The sequence below is a fragment of the Coptis chinensis genome, chromosome 9, assembly GCF_015680905.1.
Source record: "Coptis chinensis isolate HL-2020 chromosome 9, ASM1568090v1, whole genome shotgun sequence".
NCBI classification, from domain to species: domain Eukaryota; kingdom Viridiplantae; phylum Streptophyta; class Magnoliopsida; order Ranunculales; family Ranunculaceae; genus Coptis; species Coptis chinensis.
Window position 1 is genome coordinate 74,327,092 of NC_141464.1, and position 15,863 is coordinate 74,342,954.

Genomic DNA, 15,863 nt, shown 5'->3' on the forward strand with positions numbered 1-15,863 from the left:
AACAATAAAGCATCAGCGAAGTTATCAATAAGAAAGATTAATTAAAATGCAAACAGCACTGTAATGCAGGGCCAGAACATTTAAATATGTGGACATCAGCTTAATTTAAGGCCATTAGATGATAAATAATATGTTGAATCTGGAAAGATGTCTGGTTGATGTCCGGTTTGTCACAGCTTGGGACACGAGTACAACCAACTTTTTCTAGAGGTGATCCATTCCAAGAGCCAAGGAAGTTACCAGGCGAACAGACAAGTACCAAGCTGCCCTATTAATGTCTCCTTGACAGCACAATTTTCACAAATTTTCAAAAAAAATCAGATATTCTCTGATTTAATTTCAATCAGATGTTCACCATCACTGTCTGTTAGTGCCAAATCCCCTGTTTCCTTGTTAACATGCTTCCCTTCAACAAGCTTCATCGCATTTACTCTGTTCAGCAAAATAGTCCGATGATGCTCTAATTTAGCATCCTCGGAGCACGTTTCAGGCGTCATTTCAGCTCGGAAATCCACTCTGGAAGGCGGTAATCGAGTGAAAAATACTTCTTTCATATTACTTAATATCCCTTTATCATATGGATTAGGAGATCCAATGTGGTATTGTCGATAGTTCTCATAAGCTGTCTACAAGCCAGATGGAAAAGAAAAATATCAGAACAATTTCGGCAAAATGAAATAATGTGCCTGTTTATGTACAGTTAATGTGAATAACATTACGGCTAGACTGACCTGGTTTTGCATAATGAGATAGGTATGGAAGCTAACAAGGCCACCAAGAAACCACATAGCGACGAAACTAAATGATGCTAAAGCAAGTGTTTCAGGGCAATTTCCAAGTGTCTTAAACAATCCTGTTTTTGTCTCCAGCATTTTTTGAACAGTTCTCCGACATGAGAAGGAGAATATGTAGATAAAGAAGATTAATGCCGAGAGGACAAACATCAAGTAAAACCGATAGTTTCGCTGCACGTGAGAAACATCTTCATCAGTACCAGGAAGTGCAGAAAATCAAGGTCCTACTTGGTTCAATGCACGATGTAAAACCCTACAGTAAGATTAGTTCCTTGGCGGCTTGGCCACTCCTACATTATAAAGGTATGTGATTCTGTAAAAAAAACATACCTGTCCAATGCATTGGCCAATCCATGGACAATGGTGATCAAACTTTTCTACACAGTTATCACATATGGCACAATGGCAGCTCCGTGGTGGACGAAATATTTTACAAATCCGGCAAAATTTCAGTTTTACTTCAACACCATTTACTCTGACTCTCTTGCTATCGGACCCATCACTGCTACCAACTCCATCCACTGAAATTTTATCGTTTCTTGGGATAATCCCAGGATCTATTGCACTAACCATGATCAAGTTAACAAGAACCTGTAAAGGGATAAAAAGGAATAAAGGCAACAACAGAATTCCAGTTACTAGAGATGCACCATGCACCAATCGGATTAAAAAGTAAAATGTTAGTGTAAATACGTAAAAAAAATGTGAAACCGTACTTACATCTATTGTTAAAGCGACAGCCAATGCAACTACCAGACCTGAGTGTTTCTTTAAATCATATCCAATATATATGCAGAAGATCCAACTTGAAAGAACTATGGAAATGGTTGTCAATATAAACCCTCTTGGATCAGGGCCACAAACAAGCCTTCCTCCGAAGAAAAAAACCTGAATTCAAAAGTAAACGCGTCTTTCAGAAAATAGGAAGTGTAAAAATGTGTACTGTGGGGAGAATGGAATTAAATCGTCTACATTTTTCCCAGGCCAAACATGGTACATTCTTGTAGTTTCTTTTCGATTGCGGTATAATGTAATTCTATCCCGAATGAACCTTTTACATCCTAGTATTGGATTATCAAAGGCTTCAAATTTCTCCGCATTCTCACTAAGTATTTGTTCAGGTTCTAATAATCCTATTGGGTTGTCCAGATTTTTTATCTGCAATGACCCTTGATCGTCTACCAGCAATTCAATATCTGGCTTGTTAGAAACGGGAAGCATTCCCTTGATTTCCAAGTCTTTAGCACTTGGTTCTTGCTTGTGGTTAATGGATGCCATTGCAACTCAAAAGTAAATAACTTCTTCAAACGTTGGAAACCAAACGGTAGTTGTATACTTGTATCCAATATTTGGAACTGACTTAAAGGTAGTAACTACCCTCAATAACCGTCACTGAAGGCTAACATTGTGATCTTTCCTTTCTCAGTAATTTGTTGCTCACATTCTAGTCCTTAATTACATATGGCACGGAATAAACGGTTGGCTGCAGTGCTTACACATATATATATCAATCAATACAAATACACCTGGCAAGTAGTGACTAGTGACTTAGTGAGACGTCTGTGGTTATGCATAGAGATTTGAGAGTGATTTTTTGCTCCCAGGGTTGGTTCCTCCAACAGAATTTTGAGCATACACATCTCATCTTTTCCACAAAAAGACGGAAGTTACAAGGGTCACAAAATTCTCAAAATTTTCAATTTTATTAGTTTGTCCCTCATAAAGAAAATAAAAATAAAAAATAAAAAAAATATAAAGTGGAATAAACCAACAAACGCGTATATTTCTTCTTCATCTTCTTTCTGCAAAAACATGTTAATAACAATAATATCATCTTCTTGTTAGCTTGTTCTTAATGCATCCATCGTGTTTTTCATATTTTGATTCCTAATTTTGGTTTTGTTTCCGTTTCCTTTTTAGTTATGACTGAGGGACAAACTAGTAAAATTGAAAATTTTGAGGATTTTGTGCGAGGTGTAACTACCCTTTTTTTGTGGAAAAAATGAGACGTGTGTGGCTGATAATTCCCTTGGAGCGCTTGGAAGAACCAACGCTGGGAGCAAAAAATCACTCAAGATTTGATATAGCATTGTTAAGCAAACTGCTCATGAAGTCTTCATGAGCAATTTAAGGACTACGAAATTTTTGTGAGGGGCCAAAACTCAAAATGAAAATATACAATCTTGCTTTTCACTTGTTCTGTGTCCATTTTGACTGTCATTTATCGTATGTTATACACGATCTGACAAATCGTCGTGTATGGTACCTACTACCAGTTTTTTTTGGTGAATACACCGATTAGATATATCATATATGTATCTAAACTCTAAAGTACAACACACCTGTGTTGTATTATTTTGAATAAAACAAAAGGTGAATTTAGACTTGGGCTTGGGCTCTTTGATCTCTTATCTTTTTTTTGGTAAATCTATTTACTGATAGGTTTGGAAATAGAATTGGATATGGATTGGAAAACAAAAACGTAGTGGACTAGTGAACTCCAATCTTTATCGGGAACTGAAGCAGTTCCCTACAATTTCGGATCTACTGTGATCCACGTTTTCCCCCTCTATATATACTCCTCTACCAACAGCCTATACAGTATCTGCAAAATCTTACTTTCTAAATTACGTTTTTGGGCAATCATAAGATCAGTCTCGTTGTTCGTCCTTTTCTTCTTTGGCTTGTGTGCAGTATAATAACTAGCTGTTGTATTTTGGAGGTTGATGTGGTTTGTCTGCATAAAGAAGAACAGACGCGAAACAACCTTAAAGAGAGCATACCGATCCGTGCCTCAGCCTTTTTATATTCACTGTTTGTTCTTGTTACAGAAATTATATTCCAATAATTTTAAAGTTGTTTGACAATGAATATGAAGAAAGATTAAGGTTTGTTTATCGTTTTCTTTTATGGGTTAAGCGATTACGAGAGTTGGTTCTGCCAGCTCCAGATAACAAAACCACGTCCCATTACAAGTCGTTTTATTGGCAGATAACTTTATGCAAGAGTTTCAACCATCACTCTTGAACGTCCTAAGGTACTTGTCCCACTTGTTAATATTCCCTTGATTGATCACTCCTTATACTTGCTTCAATCTGCTGGTGTAAAAGAAGTTTACGTGTTCTGTTGCTCTCATTCCGAACAAGTTATTGCCTACTTGGAGAATTCTGAGTGGTCTCACATCCCCAAGTTCACTGTGAAAACTATTGTATCACGTGTTTGTAAGAGTGTTGGTGATGCGCTTTGCGTGGTATATGAGCGTACATGATATATCTCTTACACGAGCATGTGAAGAACATGTGAGAAGGAAGAAAGATGTCAATGCTATAATGACTATGGTTATTAAAGGGTTGAATCGTGATATAATGAATATGGTAATTAAAGGGTTATTAAATGGTTATTAAAAGGTTTAAAGTGATGATGAGCTGTTCATGGCTATTAATCCTAATACACAGAGGTTGTTGTTGGATATGGCTTACCACTTAAGAAAACTTATTTGCATGGACATGCCATTGGTGTCTCAGGATCAGGACGTGTTCTTGCACGTTGATTGCTGCATGATGATGTCATAAATTGTTGGGGAATAATGATTCCAATCGATCCTCACTACACAGATAATTTGTAATATGAACACATTACTACTCTAGACAAATTCTAAATATCCACTACAACCAACCTAGCATGCCCAACTCTCTAAACAACTATTAACAACAAATAATAATGCAAATAAAATATAAAGCATACCACAACACAAAGATGTACCGTGGTTCGGCCAATGATGTCTACTTTCACAAGAGCTAATCATTTTACAATCACTCCTCTCAAGTCTCTCCACCTTACTAGATCACTCCTCTCTCTTTATAGGCTTTTCTCTCTGCAAATGTTTTTCTCTTAATCTTGATTGCTCTCAAAATTGGGTTTCTTTTTTGTGTTAGGTTTTCCAAAACCTTGTTTTTGGTTTATATACTGCCCTTTCAATTTCGTGGTTACTGTAACAAATTAGAAACTGCAAATATAGGCATGGGCGCGGGTGCGCTCTAGGCAAGGTCAATTCGACGCCAAGACGCCTCCTCGCCTGTTCGTTTTCCAAAGAACAAAGGGCGCATGCGCCTTGAGCTTAGACCAATCTGAGGGCATGAGCACTCAGACCTCTTCATGCGAACAAAACTGATTTCTCTCTCTTCCTCATTCTCATGTGAGGGATAACTCCGACATGAATTACAAAAACTTCACACATGAAATCCACCCAAGTCGTTATGTGGCTCGAGTAGATGGTTTCAAAAGCCATGACAAAATCATTCGAGATTTGGAGATTATTGGGAAAAAAATAGTTTGAAATTCATAATGGTAAGACAGTTATGACGAAAACGGATATAATTGTTTGCTCGATGATCGGATTCACAATCCGCTTTTTGCGTTAGAAAGCTAACTAAGAGATGTTTCCAATGGTGTATAGCTTGAAGTCTAATTCGTCCAGAGTTGATTTAGTCTTACAGTTCTTTATGGGCCAATTTCCCGTCGAATAACGAAACGTGATAATCCGATTTTTCAATCGGATGGAGGATAGATATCGTAGTCCTTACCAAAACTCTGAAATTCTTTGTTTTATATTGTGAGGTGAATTAAAACATAGAATTACATGCTAAGGTTTTTAATTTAAGAAAGTTTAAAACCTAAGACTATATGTTCTAGTTATTTATCTTATCAATATGTTGTGGCACTGGGTGTTGATTAACATGCATTGAAAGTTTTTCATTGACTAAATATAATTGTTTGAGATTAATTTCTCTATTGTACATATATGATCACCAAGTTTGGTGTCTTTGTTGGTAAGGATATGCATGTAAGAAGATATTGAAGATAGATAATCTCAATCTAGTAGTAATGGAGCTACACTTCTATTGATATAGAACCTCACGCCTTAGATGAGACCCAACTGAGGTTTGGGCTAAGTGATGGCTAAGGTTGGAGACAGTATCAGTCTTGGGTGAGAGATTTGTGAGGGTACCATGTATGGTCCCTAGGCTTGGCCCTGGTCATGCCTGACTAGTGAGACAAAGCCAATGGTTCGGTTAGACATGTTTCGGTCCAAGGTGAAGATTGTTAGGTGTATGGACCAAATCGGATGTTGTTGATCTTAATAATTTTATACATCTACTTACATGATTTCTTGTTTTGTTAATAGTTGGCATGGTAGATTATGTCATATTAATAGGAAATATGTTAAGAACATAAGCATACTTGATTTGATTATTAATTTGAATTTTGATGATTTTGTACACGGTGAATCTTGCACTAAGGCCAAAATCATAAAGAAACCTCACAAGTCAGTTAAAAGAAGTACAAATCTGCTAGACTTTGTATACACTGATATTTGTGAGCTTGAAGGTGTTCTTACTAGAGGTGGTAAAAGATATTTTATTACCTTCTTTGATGATTGCTCGGAATTTACATATATATGTTTATTTGCTGAAGAATAAAATTGGTGTTTTTTATGCTTTTAAAGCTTATGTACTTGAGGTTCAAAATCAACATGATAAAAACATTAAAGTAATTCAAATTGATTGAGGTACTGAATATGGTTATACTGATTTTAATATTTTTCTTGCAATCACATGATATTATTCATGAGATGACATCTCCCCTTATTCACCGGCCCTAAAATGAATGGAGTAGATGAACGTAAGAACAGAACACTTAAGGGGTTAATTGTTGCTATGTTGCTTAGTTCTGGAGCACCCTCAAATTTGTGGGTGAAGCTGTTTTTGTTGTACATATGCTATATATGTGTTGGATAAAATTGCTAATTCTAATGCAAATGTTACACTTTATGAGCTATGGAAGAACAAGAAGCCTAATTTGAGTTACTCCAGAACATAGAGATGTTTGGCTTTTGTAAAGAAACATGATCCTAAAATCTCAAAGCTTGAGAGTAAGGCTTTTGAGTGTGTCTTTTTAGGCAATGCCTACGTTTTTCTAGATATGAAGAGTAATGTTTTTGTTGATTATCTTATGCTGAGTTTCTTGAAGATAGATTTCCATATTTATCTAGAAATAGTGGGGGTGCTAGTGGGGGTATTATCCTCCAAGGCCCCTAATATTGATATTTCTGACACTGACATATCTAGATTGCATGATAGATACATGGACACAGAAGATGAACCTAGATGATATAAAAAAGCTTAGGGTCACTAAGGTTTTGGGACCCGACTTTCTCACATCTCACCTGTTACACGGAAGAAGCTCTCACATCTCACCTGTTACACGGGTAATATCCATTAGAGTATTACTTCCTGTTGCTGCTGTTCATAATCTTGTTATTCCTCAGATGAATGTTAAGACAACCTTTCTAAATGGGGATTTAGAAGAGGAGATTTACATGGATTAGCCAACAGGTTTTGTGGAACCAGGTAGTGGTAAAAAGGTATGCAGATTACTTAAGTCACTTTATGGGTTGAAACAGGTACCTAAACAGTGGCATGAGAAGTTTGATAACTTTATTATTACTAGTGAGTTCAAGATAAATGAAAGTGACAAGTGCATTTATTATAAGTATTCTGATGGAATATATGTGTTATCATATGCGTATATGTTGATGATGTACTAATCTTTGGTTATAATTTACATGTTGTGAAAGAGACCAAGAACCTGTTGTCTTCTAACTTTGATATGAAGGACTTAGGTGAGGCTGATGTAATGTTGGGAATCAAAATTACAAGATCATCTGATGGCATATGGTTGGATCAATCACACTACATTGAAAAAATGTTGTAGAAGTATAACTACTGCGATTGCGTGACTGTGAGTACTCCTTTTGATCCCTGTGTTAAATTATTTGCAAATAATGTTGAACCTGTGAATCAGAAGGAACATGCGAGTATCATTGGTAATTTGAGATATGCTACAGATTGTATAAGACCTGACATTGCCTATGCATTAGGTGTTATTTGCAGGTACACTAGCAGGCATAGATTTGGATTGGAACATCCTTTTAGAAGACTCCGAGATCACCAGTGGCTATGTGTTTAATATTAGTGAAGGTGTTGTATCCAATAAGTGGGGGATTGTTGTGTTATTTTGAATAAAACAAGAGGTGAACTTGGGCTTGGGCTTGGGCTCTTTGATCCCTTATCTTCTTTTTGGTAAACCTGTTTCTTGATAGGTTTGGAAATAGAATTGGATATGGATTGGGAAACGGAAACGTAGTGGACTAGTAGACTCCAATCCTTATCAGGAAACTGAAGCAGTTCCCTACAATTTCGGATTTACTAGTGCTCCACATTTTTACCCTCTATATATACTCCTCTACCAGCAGCCTATACAGTATCTGCAAAACCTTACTTTCTAAACTACTATTTTGGGCAATCATAATATCAGTCACATTGTTCGTCCTTTTCTTCTGTGGTGTGTGTGAAGCAAACAGATAAGAATAATAACTGGCTGTTGTATCCTGGAGCTTGACGTGGTCTATCTGCATAGAAAAGAATAGACGTAAAATAATCTTAAAGAGAGCGTACCGATCCGTGTCCTCAGCCTTCTTATATTCACTGTTTGTTCTTGTTGCATAAATTATATTTCAATAGGTACAACAATATACATGTAGTTGGATTTTTTTTCTAGTGACGTTCCAGCATCTATGATTTTTTGCTCTGAGTGATATTTTCTCTAAGGGCTCCAAGCCCAGTCAAGAAGCAACACTTGTCAACTATATTGGAGATCTAGCTAGCAACATATTTTTTCTGATTTGCACTTTCAATTTTATCCTTAGAATATTGGCCAACAGTTATTTTTTTAGTTTTCTTATTAAATAAAAAAATTCAATAATTATTATTTGAGTCCCAATAAAAAAAAAATTTTGTGGAGAATCAATCTATTCATGAGTCGACATAGAAGATGAAAAAAGGTGCCGACTAACAAAGTCGGTAAAATTTTTGGGTGATGATACCAGAGGTCTGGAGCTCGAATCCCACCAGCATCAAAGAGTTACTGGTCTCATTTAAAACAAACTTACCCATAAAAATAAAAAAAAAAAAAAAAAAAAAAATGTAAAAAAACACATTTCAATTGTCATTTCCTATTTTTTTTTCAGCAAATATTTTAGAAGGCAAATTGGTAAGCCTAAAAAAAAAAGGCAGGTAGTTGGATTTCAAAATATTATAGACCTGTGTTGTTTTTTTGCTTCGGTTTGGAGCTATTGGAGGAAATATCGCTTCTAGTTAGCAGTTTTAACTAAAGTTAATTGAGAATGGGACGCCTGTGGTGAAGAGATGCTTAGAATAGGGGGAATGGATAGTTTTTCTCGTAGACCCCACCCCAATTGAAAGGGCACCCACATGTGCAACTCTATGCAAATTGTTTGAAAAGTCAACCACAACAATCAATAGCGTACTGCATGCGCCCTTAGTCATCAGATCGTCGAGTGGGAGCAGGAGTGAGAGCGGAAACGGGAGCGCAAAAGAGCCCAAGTTGAGAAGCTCTGTGATCTAGAGCGTCCGTGGAGCGGCATTTAATTTGTATAAAAATATATATTTTTTTATATCAAACATATATATTTTTGTCCAAAAAGAATTACAATAATAAAACTTTACCAATAAATGAATAAACCTTTTAAATCCTAATTCCCATATAATCCAAATGGAAGCAAACAACAAAGTTTGGACAGGTACATCAAGTAATTACAAAGTGAAACCCATTGGTCTGAACCAAAACCACTTTCTCAATTGATCAAACCCCTGCAGCTCTTTCTTCAATTCAATTGCTCAAATGATTCAACCCGTAGTAGATCACAACGTCATCAACCTTACTAATGCTTAACTTTTTAATCTTTAGTACTAATTCTATCTTTGCAACCTTAGAACAATGAGGATATGGGGTTCTGTTATTGTTTTTCTTGTGGTTAATCATCAGACAACATATTTCACTTGATTAACTTTGCTTCTTGAACAGTCTATACCATTTTGATGGTTGAATCTTTAAACTTTCCGTGCTAAATCCATCTTGACAAGACTACAAAGACAAGAATTAGGTTTGCAAAGGTGGGTTGATCAAGATTTGAGAACAAATTTCGAGAGCGCGGTTTTGAAAATGATAGAGTGCGGTTTTATAAAGCTTTCGCTTCAAAACCGCAAAAGCGCGGTTTGAGATCGGGAACGGGAGGGGTAGACCACGGTTTGGGTGACTAAGCGTGCGCCAGGTTTAGTCGTTTAGTACATGGCCATATCTGCAAACTTAAAAAAACTTGCGACCAACAACTGTTTACATCTAAATTGGATTAAACACCAAGAGATGATTTTTTATTTTATTTTTTGTTTGACAAATAGCTGCCAAAGCATTTCTTGACCATTGTAAGGGAATAATATTCTCATTGAAGAATATTAAGCACGCGTTAAGCATAAGCAGAGATCGTAGCGAACTCATGACACCGACCTCCAAGATCGATTCGTGAGCAGCTCGCTTCATGTAGGTGGTACACTTTAGCTTGCTCAAGAATACCTCAAGGCGAATGAACGACCTAAAGTAGAACGCTTCAAATAAGGACACCATTCCTTATCCAGATGCAATCATCACAGTAGCCATACCTGTACTTCCAATCACCATGATATATGAACTACTACATCCACTCCCAATCATCATATAATTCCAACCAAAACCAACCTAACACTCATACTCAATCTCCATCCTACATATGTACATGGCAGTACACGTGTCTCGGGGATCTAGACCTTCCAATGCCTATAAATACCACTTATATGAACTACGTGAGACCTGATTCTTCTCTCCCCCCAGAATCAAGAAAAGATACGCAGCAGTTCGGTCAACAACAAACTAGGTCTAAACCTTTTCCCCTATCCAATTCCCATTCCATCCTCCTACCTCCCTTGCATGTGAAGGAAACTAAAACGCTCATTTACATTGGCACCGTCTGTGGTCTCGATTACTTGAGAAACCACTTTCACACAAACCAAAAACCAAAAATCTCATGCCCACGAAGCATGGCAAGCCTCGAAGCTCAAGTTCAAAGCCTCGCAAACCAGCTAGGTTTAACGAATAAAAGCATTTCCTTGCTCAGGCAGGAAAATGCTGCTCTACGCGCACAAGTAGACGCACAACAACAACCTGTTGGGAACGTTATCGAATGGCATCAACGGTTAATCAATAGATTAACGAACCGCCGCAAGGATTATCCGAGTCGCGAAGAAAAGACGCGAACCCGTGATCGTTCAAAAATGCTCAAGACGTCGCAGGTGCACGCCATTCACTCTCGAGGTACTCGGTAAAACCCTCTCCTCAAGATTTCGTTCAACCACGTTTTCCGATGTACGATGGCAGCACATGCCCTGGTCAGCACGTGGCTTGCTACATTCAAAGCTTTGCACTCTACAGTTCACCAGAGTTCGATCACCTCCACTGTCGTTTGTTTCCCGCCAGTCTCAAAGATGGTGCACTCGATTGGTTTTTCACTCAAGCCAGACTCGATAAAGACCTTCGAGCAGCTCACCGATTCATTTGCTAGTCAATACGTCCATAACAGGCATAAGAAAGCTGATCTTGATTCGCTGTTCTAGCTCTCACTTGGCGAAGATAAAACAATTTGTGAATTTCTAGGTCGGTTCAAAGCCGAACTACTGTGCATGGAAACAGGTCTGAAAGAGTCCTTCGCTACCCTGGCATTCTTCAACACCTGTCGTGTGTGCAACACGACACTCACCAGATCGCTGATGAAAGAACGCTCCGAGACTTTATCTGAGCTATACGCTCGAGTCGACAAGTACATTAAGTTGCAGGAAGGCCTGAAGCGCCAAGGCCTACCAGAAGAAGAGGAGGTCGCAGCAATATCCGACGACCCCCCAGCTTCCAAAAAGCGACCTCGACAACAAGAATGGAAGTCGGGAAACAGAATGAACAATGACCGTGAGTTCGATGTTCTCACACAATCTCCCAGTTACATACTGGAAAAGATCAAGAAAGCTACCTACTACCGACCTCCATCGCAGACGACAACCGAAGATCGACCGGCAGCCTTATTGTGCCTTTCACCGCGCCAAATGTCACGAAACTGATGCGTGCTGGGGGATAAAGCATTACCTTCAAGACCTCATCGAAGCAGGACATATCAAGCAGTACACCAACATTGCTGATGGTGATCTGTGCCATAAGCTCATGGCTCACAAAGTGCGCAGTCGATCTCCACCTCACCATGAACATCACAACTTCCAAGCTAGCTCCGTAGCAGAGGACGACCAAGAGATCGCTCCCGCCACGAGCGTCGTCAGCATTCGTCAGATCGAGACAATGACAGAACCATTCACATGATAACGTTTCCAGATGATTCAATAACATCATCCAGAGAGAAAAGACGGCTTGTTGGCGCCCTTCAAGAAGTTTACCATTTTTCTTCCCAGGCCGCACCTGCCCTACACAATTCCGGTCGCAGTTCAGGTGATATCATTTTTACGGAGGCCGACCTCAACAAGGTTTGCCTCCCACACAATGACGCACTTGTAGTCCATGTCAAAATCAGAACCGACCGATCAAAGCTGCGTCTTGATAGATCCCAGTAGTTCATGTGACATTCTGTTTCTACCATACTATTCAAGAGATGAATTTGCCCAAGTCGGTCTTCATAGACCCCATCGCTCCTCTCTACAGGTTCAATGGCTCCAGAGCCGACCCAATCGATGACATCATACTCCCAATTTTGGTGGGATCTAGAGAGGACAAAGTCAGCTTCAATACGTGCTTCAGCGTTCTAGACATCAAGTCATCCTACAATGTTATTCTAGGATGGCGTTGGATTCATCAAATGCAAGCTATACCATCAACGTTGCATCAAGTTCTCCGCTTCCCAGGCCCAAGGGGCATGATGGAGCTTCGAAGCAATCAGCTCGAGGCTTATCATTGTAATCAAATTCTCTCAGCGAGCAAGACCACCGACCTACATACCCACACAAGGAACAAGCCCACCAGCTACACAATGGCCAAGGACCTGGTCGCTAAGGTCAGAGCCAAAGCACCAACACGGAACACTGGGGGCTCCAGCAAGAAGGTCTATTCATCTGTTCAAACCCCAGAAGTCACTCAAACCATTGTTGTTCCACCAGTCAGGACCCCAGAGGTCGCTTCAGTTGTTGTTTCTCCACCGCATAGACCCGGAGAGGTCGCGTCGGTTGTTGTTACCCCTACCACCGGTTGTTGTTGCCCCCGATCGGGACCCGGTCGCACCATCATGTGTCGCACAACCAGCACCGATTCCAAAAGTCACTCCAGCCCCTGTTGTCATGACCACAGAGGCCACCTCAGCCCCTGTTGTCGTCGCCACAAAGGTCGCTATAGATCCTGCTGCCAATTCCACTCTCCCTCAGATCGACAAAGTATCTCCAGAGATTAGTCTAATTGAGGAAGCATCAACATCAAAGACATGATCCCAACCTGTAGTAAACAGAGAGCGAGTGAACCTAGGAACAGAAGATGACCCTAAGTTCGTCTATGTAGGGGCTAATCTCGACCCCACACTCGAGGCCCAGCTTGTAAACTTTTTGGCCATGAATAAAGATGTTTTCGCTTGGTCGTATGTCGATGTGCCTGAAATAGATCTTAATGTTGCGTGTCATAGACTAAATGTGAACCCTAATGCTAGACCAGTTCGTCAACGACCTCGCCGATTATCCCTACGATTCCAGAAAGCCATCAATGATGAGGCGTCGACAAACTCAAGCAAGTCGGTTTCATCAGAAAAGTAGACTATCCAGACTGGATCGCCAACCTCGTCGCAGTTCCAAAAGAAACGGCATTAATTAATCTCTCGACTTCACTTCCGCGAACGTCAATCAGGAAATGCCAAAGGATAGCTTCCCCTTACCTCGCATCGACTGACTTGTGGACCAGACTTGTGGCCATGAGCTCCTCTCCTTCATGGATACGTACAGTGGATACAACCAAATCCCACTCGCTGAAGAAGATCAAGAGAAAACATCATTCATCACAGAGCAAGGAATCTATTGCTACAACGTTCTCCCATTCGGCCTTAAGAACGCTAGCGCAACTTATCAGCGTCTCATTACTGACATGTTCCAGGACATGTTGGGTGACACCATAGAAGTCTACATCGACTACATGGTCATCAAAAGTAAGAAAGCGGAAGACCACCTCACTCATCTCGAGAGAGCGTTCTCCAGGTTGCGCCGAACTCGAATGAAGCTTAATCCAGAGAAGTGCCTCTTTGGAGCATCCTCCGGGAAGTTTCTTGGATACCAAGTCTCACAAAGAGGGATCGAAGCTAATCCAGACCAAATCCGAGCGTTCTTGGACATGCCCGACCTTCAGACAAAGAAGCAAATTCATAAGCTGTCAGGAATGGTAGCAGCACTCAACCGATTCATATCAAGGGCATCAGACAAATGCCGACCGTTCTTGCAACATCTTAAAAAGGGTGAGCAGTTCTCGTGGAACGATCAGTGCCACCAAGCGTTCTCCACCCTCAAAGAGTACCTGACTACACCTCCCGTCCTGGCAAAACCAATAGATGGCGAAACGCTGGGGCTGTATCTAGCAATATCAGACTTTGCCATCAGCTCGATTCTCTTTAAAGAGGAAAACAACTCAGAGAAGCTGATCTATTTTACAAGAAAGACGCTCACTCCAACTGAAAAGAATTAGTCTTACATTGAAAGAGCAGTACTAGCATTGCTATATTCCACACGAAAGTTTAGACCTTACTTTCAAGCGCATCCAATCAAAGTACTCACTGACCTCCAGTTGAAGAAAATCCTTCATAAGGAGAACAAAACAACTCACATGGCAGTATGGGCTGAAGAGCTCGGGGAGCACCACATCGAGTTCGTCCTACGTACCTCACAGAAAGGACAAGTTGTTGCAGACTTTCTAGCAGATTTCCCTATTGACAACCTAAATTAGGAACCAGAAACTGATATTCCATCCATAAAGCGGAATGACAAGACCATCTGGTCTCTCTTCGTATATGGATCTAGCAATCCTGGAGGAAGTGGAATCGGAGTTGTCCTCGTATCACCAGATGGAACAATAATGGAGAAATCAGTTCACATCAACTTTGTGACCTCCAACAACAAAGCGGAGTACAAGGCGTTAATTATGGGGCTCCGCATGGCAATGCAACTCGGTGTAAAGGAACTTCAGGTCTTTAGTGACTCGAAACTGGTTGTTCGCCAGATTGCAAAAGAGTAAACTACCCACGAAGGTAACTTTTCTAAATACCTCCAATTAGTTAATCAGTTACTTCCTTCTTTCAAGAAAGCCACTATACACCATTTCTTGCGTGACGAGAACCGTCATGTAGACAGTTTAGTTTATTTGGCTACTCAAACACCGAACTACTCCCCTAACAATTACTGTCACACCCCGAATTTCGACAGAATTCGGAAAAACAATATTTGTTCCCGACTCTTCAATTTTCGAGGTGTGACGCACTCTCAACTTCCAAAAAAACCCATAAACAGTTTAAATATGTGGATAATTAAAAACCAATAAAAATTTAAACAAAAGTCCTCTTCATTACAAAAAATTCACAAATAAGATTAGGTTACAAATCTCTTTTCAATAACTCCTTATTTAAAATTACAAATGAAAATGCAAATAACATTGTCTCAACTGAAAATCTATATCACCTCAAGGGAAAACAAAACCTATCTTGAAATGTGACGCTAACGTAAACCACAAGAAGCAACCAACCTTCTTCAATACTAAACCTGTCAAAACTTATCAACTATGTTCATTTAATGAACACACCCGATAAGCAAACATGCAAATCGGGTCAGCATTATAAAAATGCTAGTGTGAGTAGCTCTAAAATACAACATATATTTATACATATACATACATAATCCATAAGGCAGTTAGTTTTAAACCCTTAACTTCCAACAACTAATACACATTCTTAACTACAATAAGTAAGGCAGGTAGTTCCTCCACTGAGGCGCCTTAACTTTCCACTAACCACACAACAAACCATATGCATAATAAAAAGGCATTTAGTTCCTCCACGAGGCACCTTAGGTTCTAACTAAACTACTAACCAGCCAAACATATTCTATA

The 15,863-nt window shown here is 39.5% G+C and overlaps 1 protein-coding gene across 1 annotated transcript; it reads right to left on the reverse strand.

Annotated features, from left to right (window-relative positions):
- Window positions 1-118: 118 nt before the first annotated feature.
- LOC147477988 (putative protein S-acyltransferase 7) lies at window positions 119-2,202 on the reverse strand. The gene is made up of 4 exons (XM_086584744.1): window positions 1,515-2,202; window positions 1,125-1,385; window positions 732-965; window positions 119-626 (listed from the first exon to the last, which is right to left on the reverse strand). Exons 2-4 carry the CDS (start codon window positions 1,365-1,367, stop codon window positions 318-320), a joined length of 786 nt encoding a protein of 261 aa, XP_086440870.1. The 5' UTR covers window positions 1,368-1,385; window positions 1,515-2,202; the 3' UTR covers window positions 119-317.
- Between the last annotated feature and the right edge of the window lie 13,661 nt (window positions 2,203-15,863).

Excerpts from the sequence above, each read along its gene's own strand:
- LOC147477988 (XM_086584744.1), bottom strand. The coding sequence starts at position 1,367 with ATGGTTAGTGCAATAGATCCTGGGATTATCCCAAGAAACGATAAAATT. Across the intron at positions 966-1,124 it reads TTGGCCAATGCATTGGACAG|CGAAACTATCGGTTTTACTT; the intron begins GTATGTTTTTTT and ends TCTCACGTGCAG. Across the intron at positions 627-731 it reads ATCTCATTATGCAAAACCAG|ACAGCTTATGAGAACTATCG; the intron begins GTCAGTCTAGCC and ends TCTGGCTTGTAG.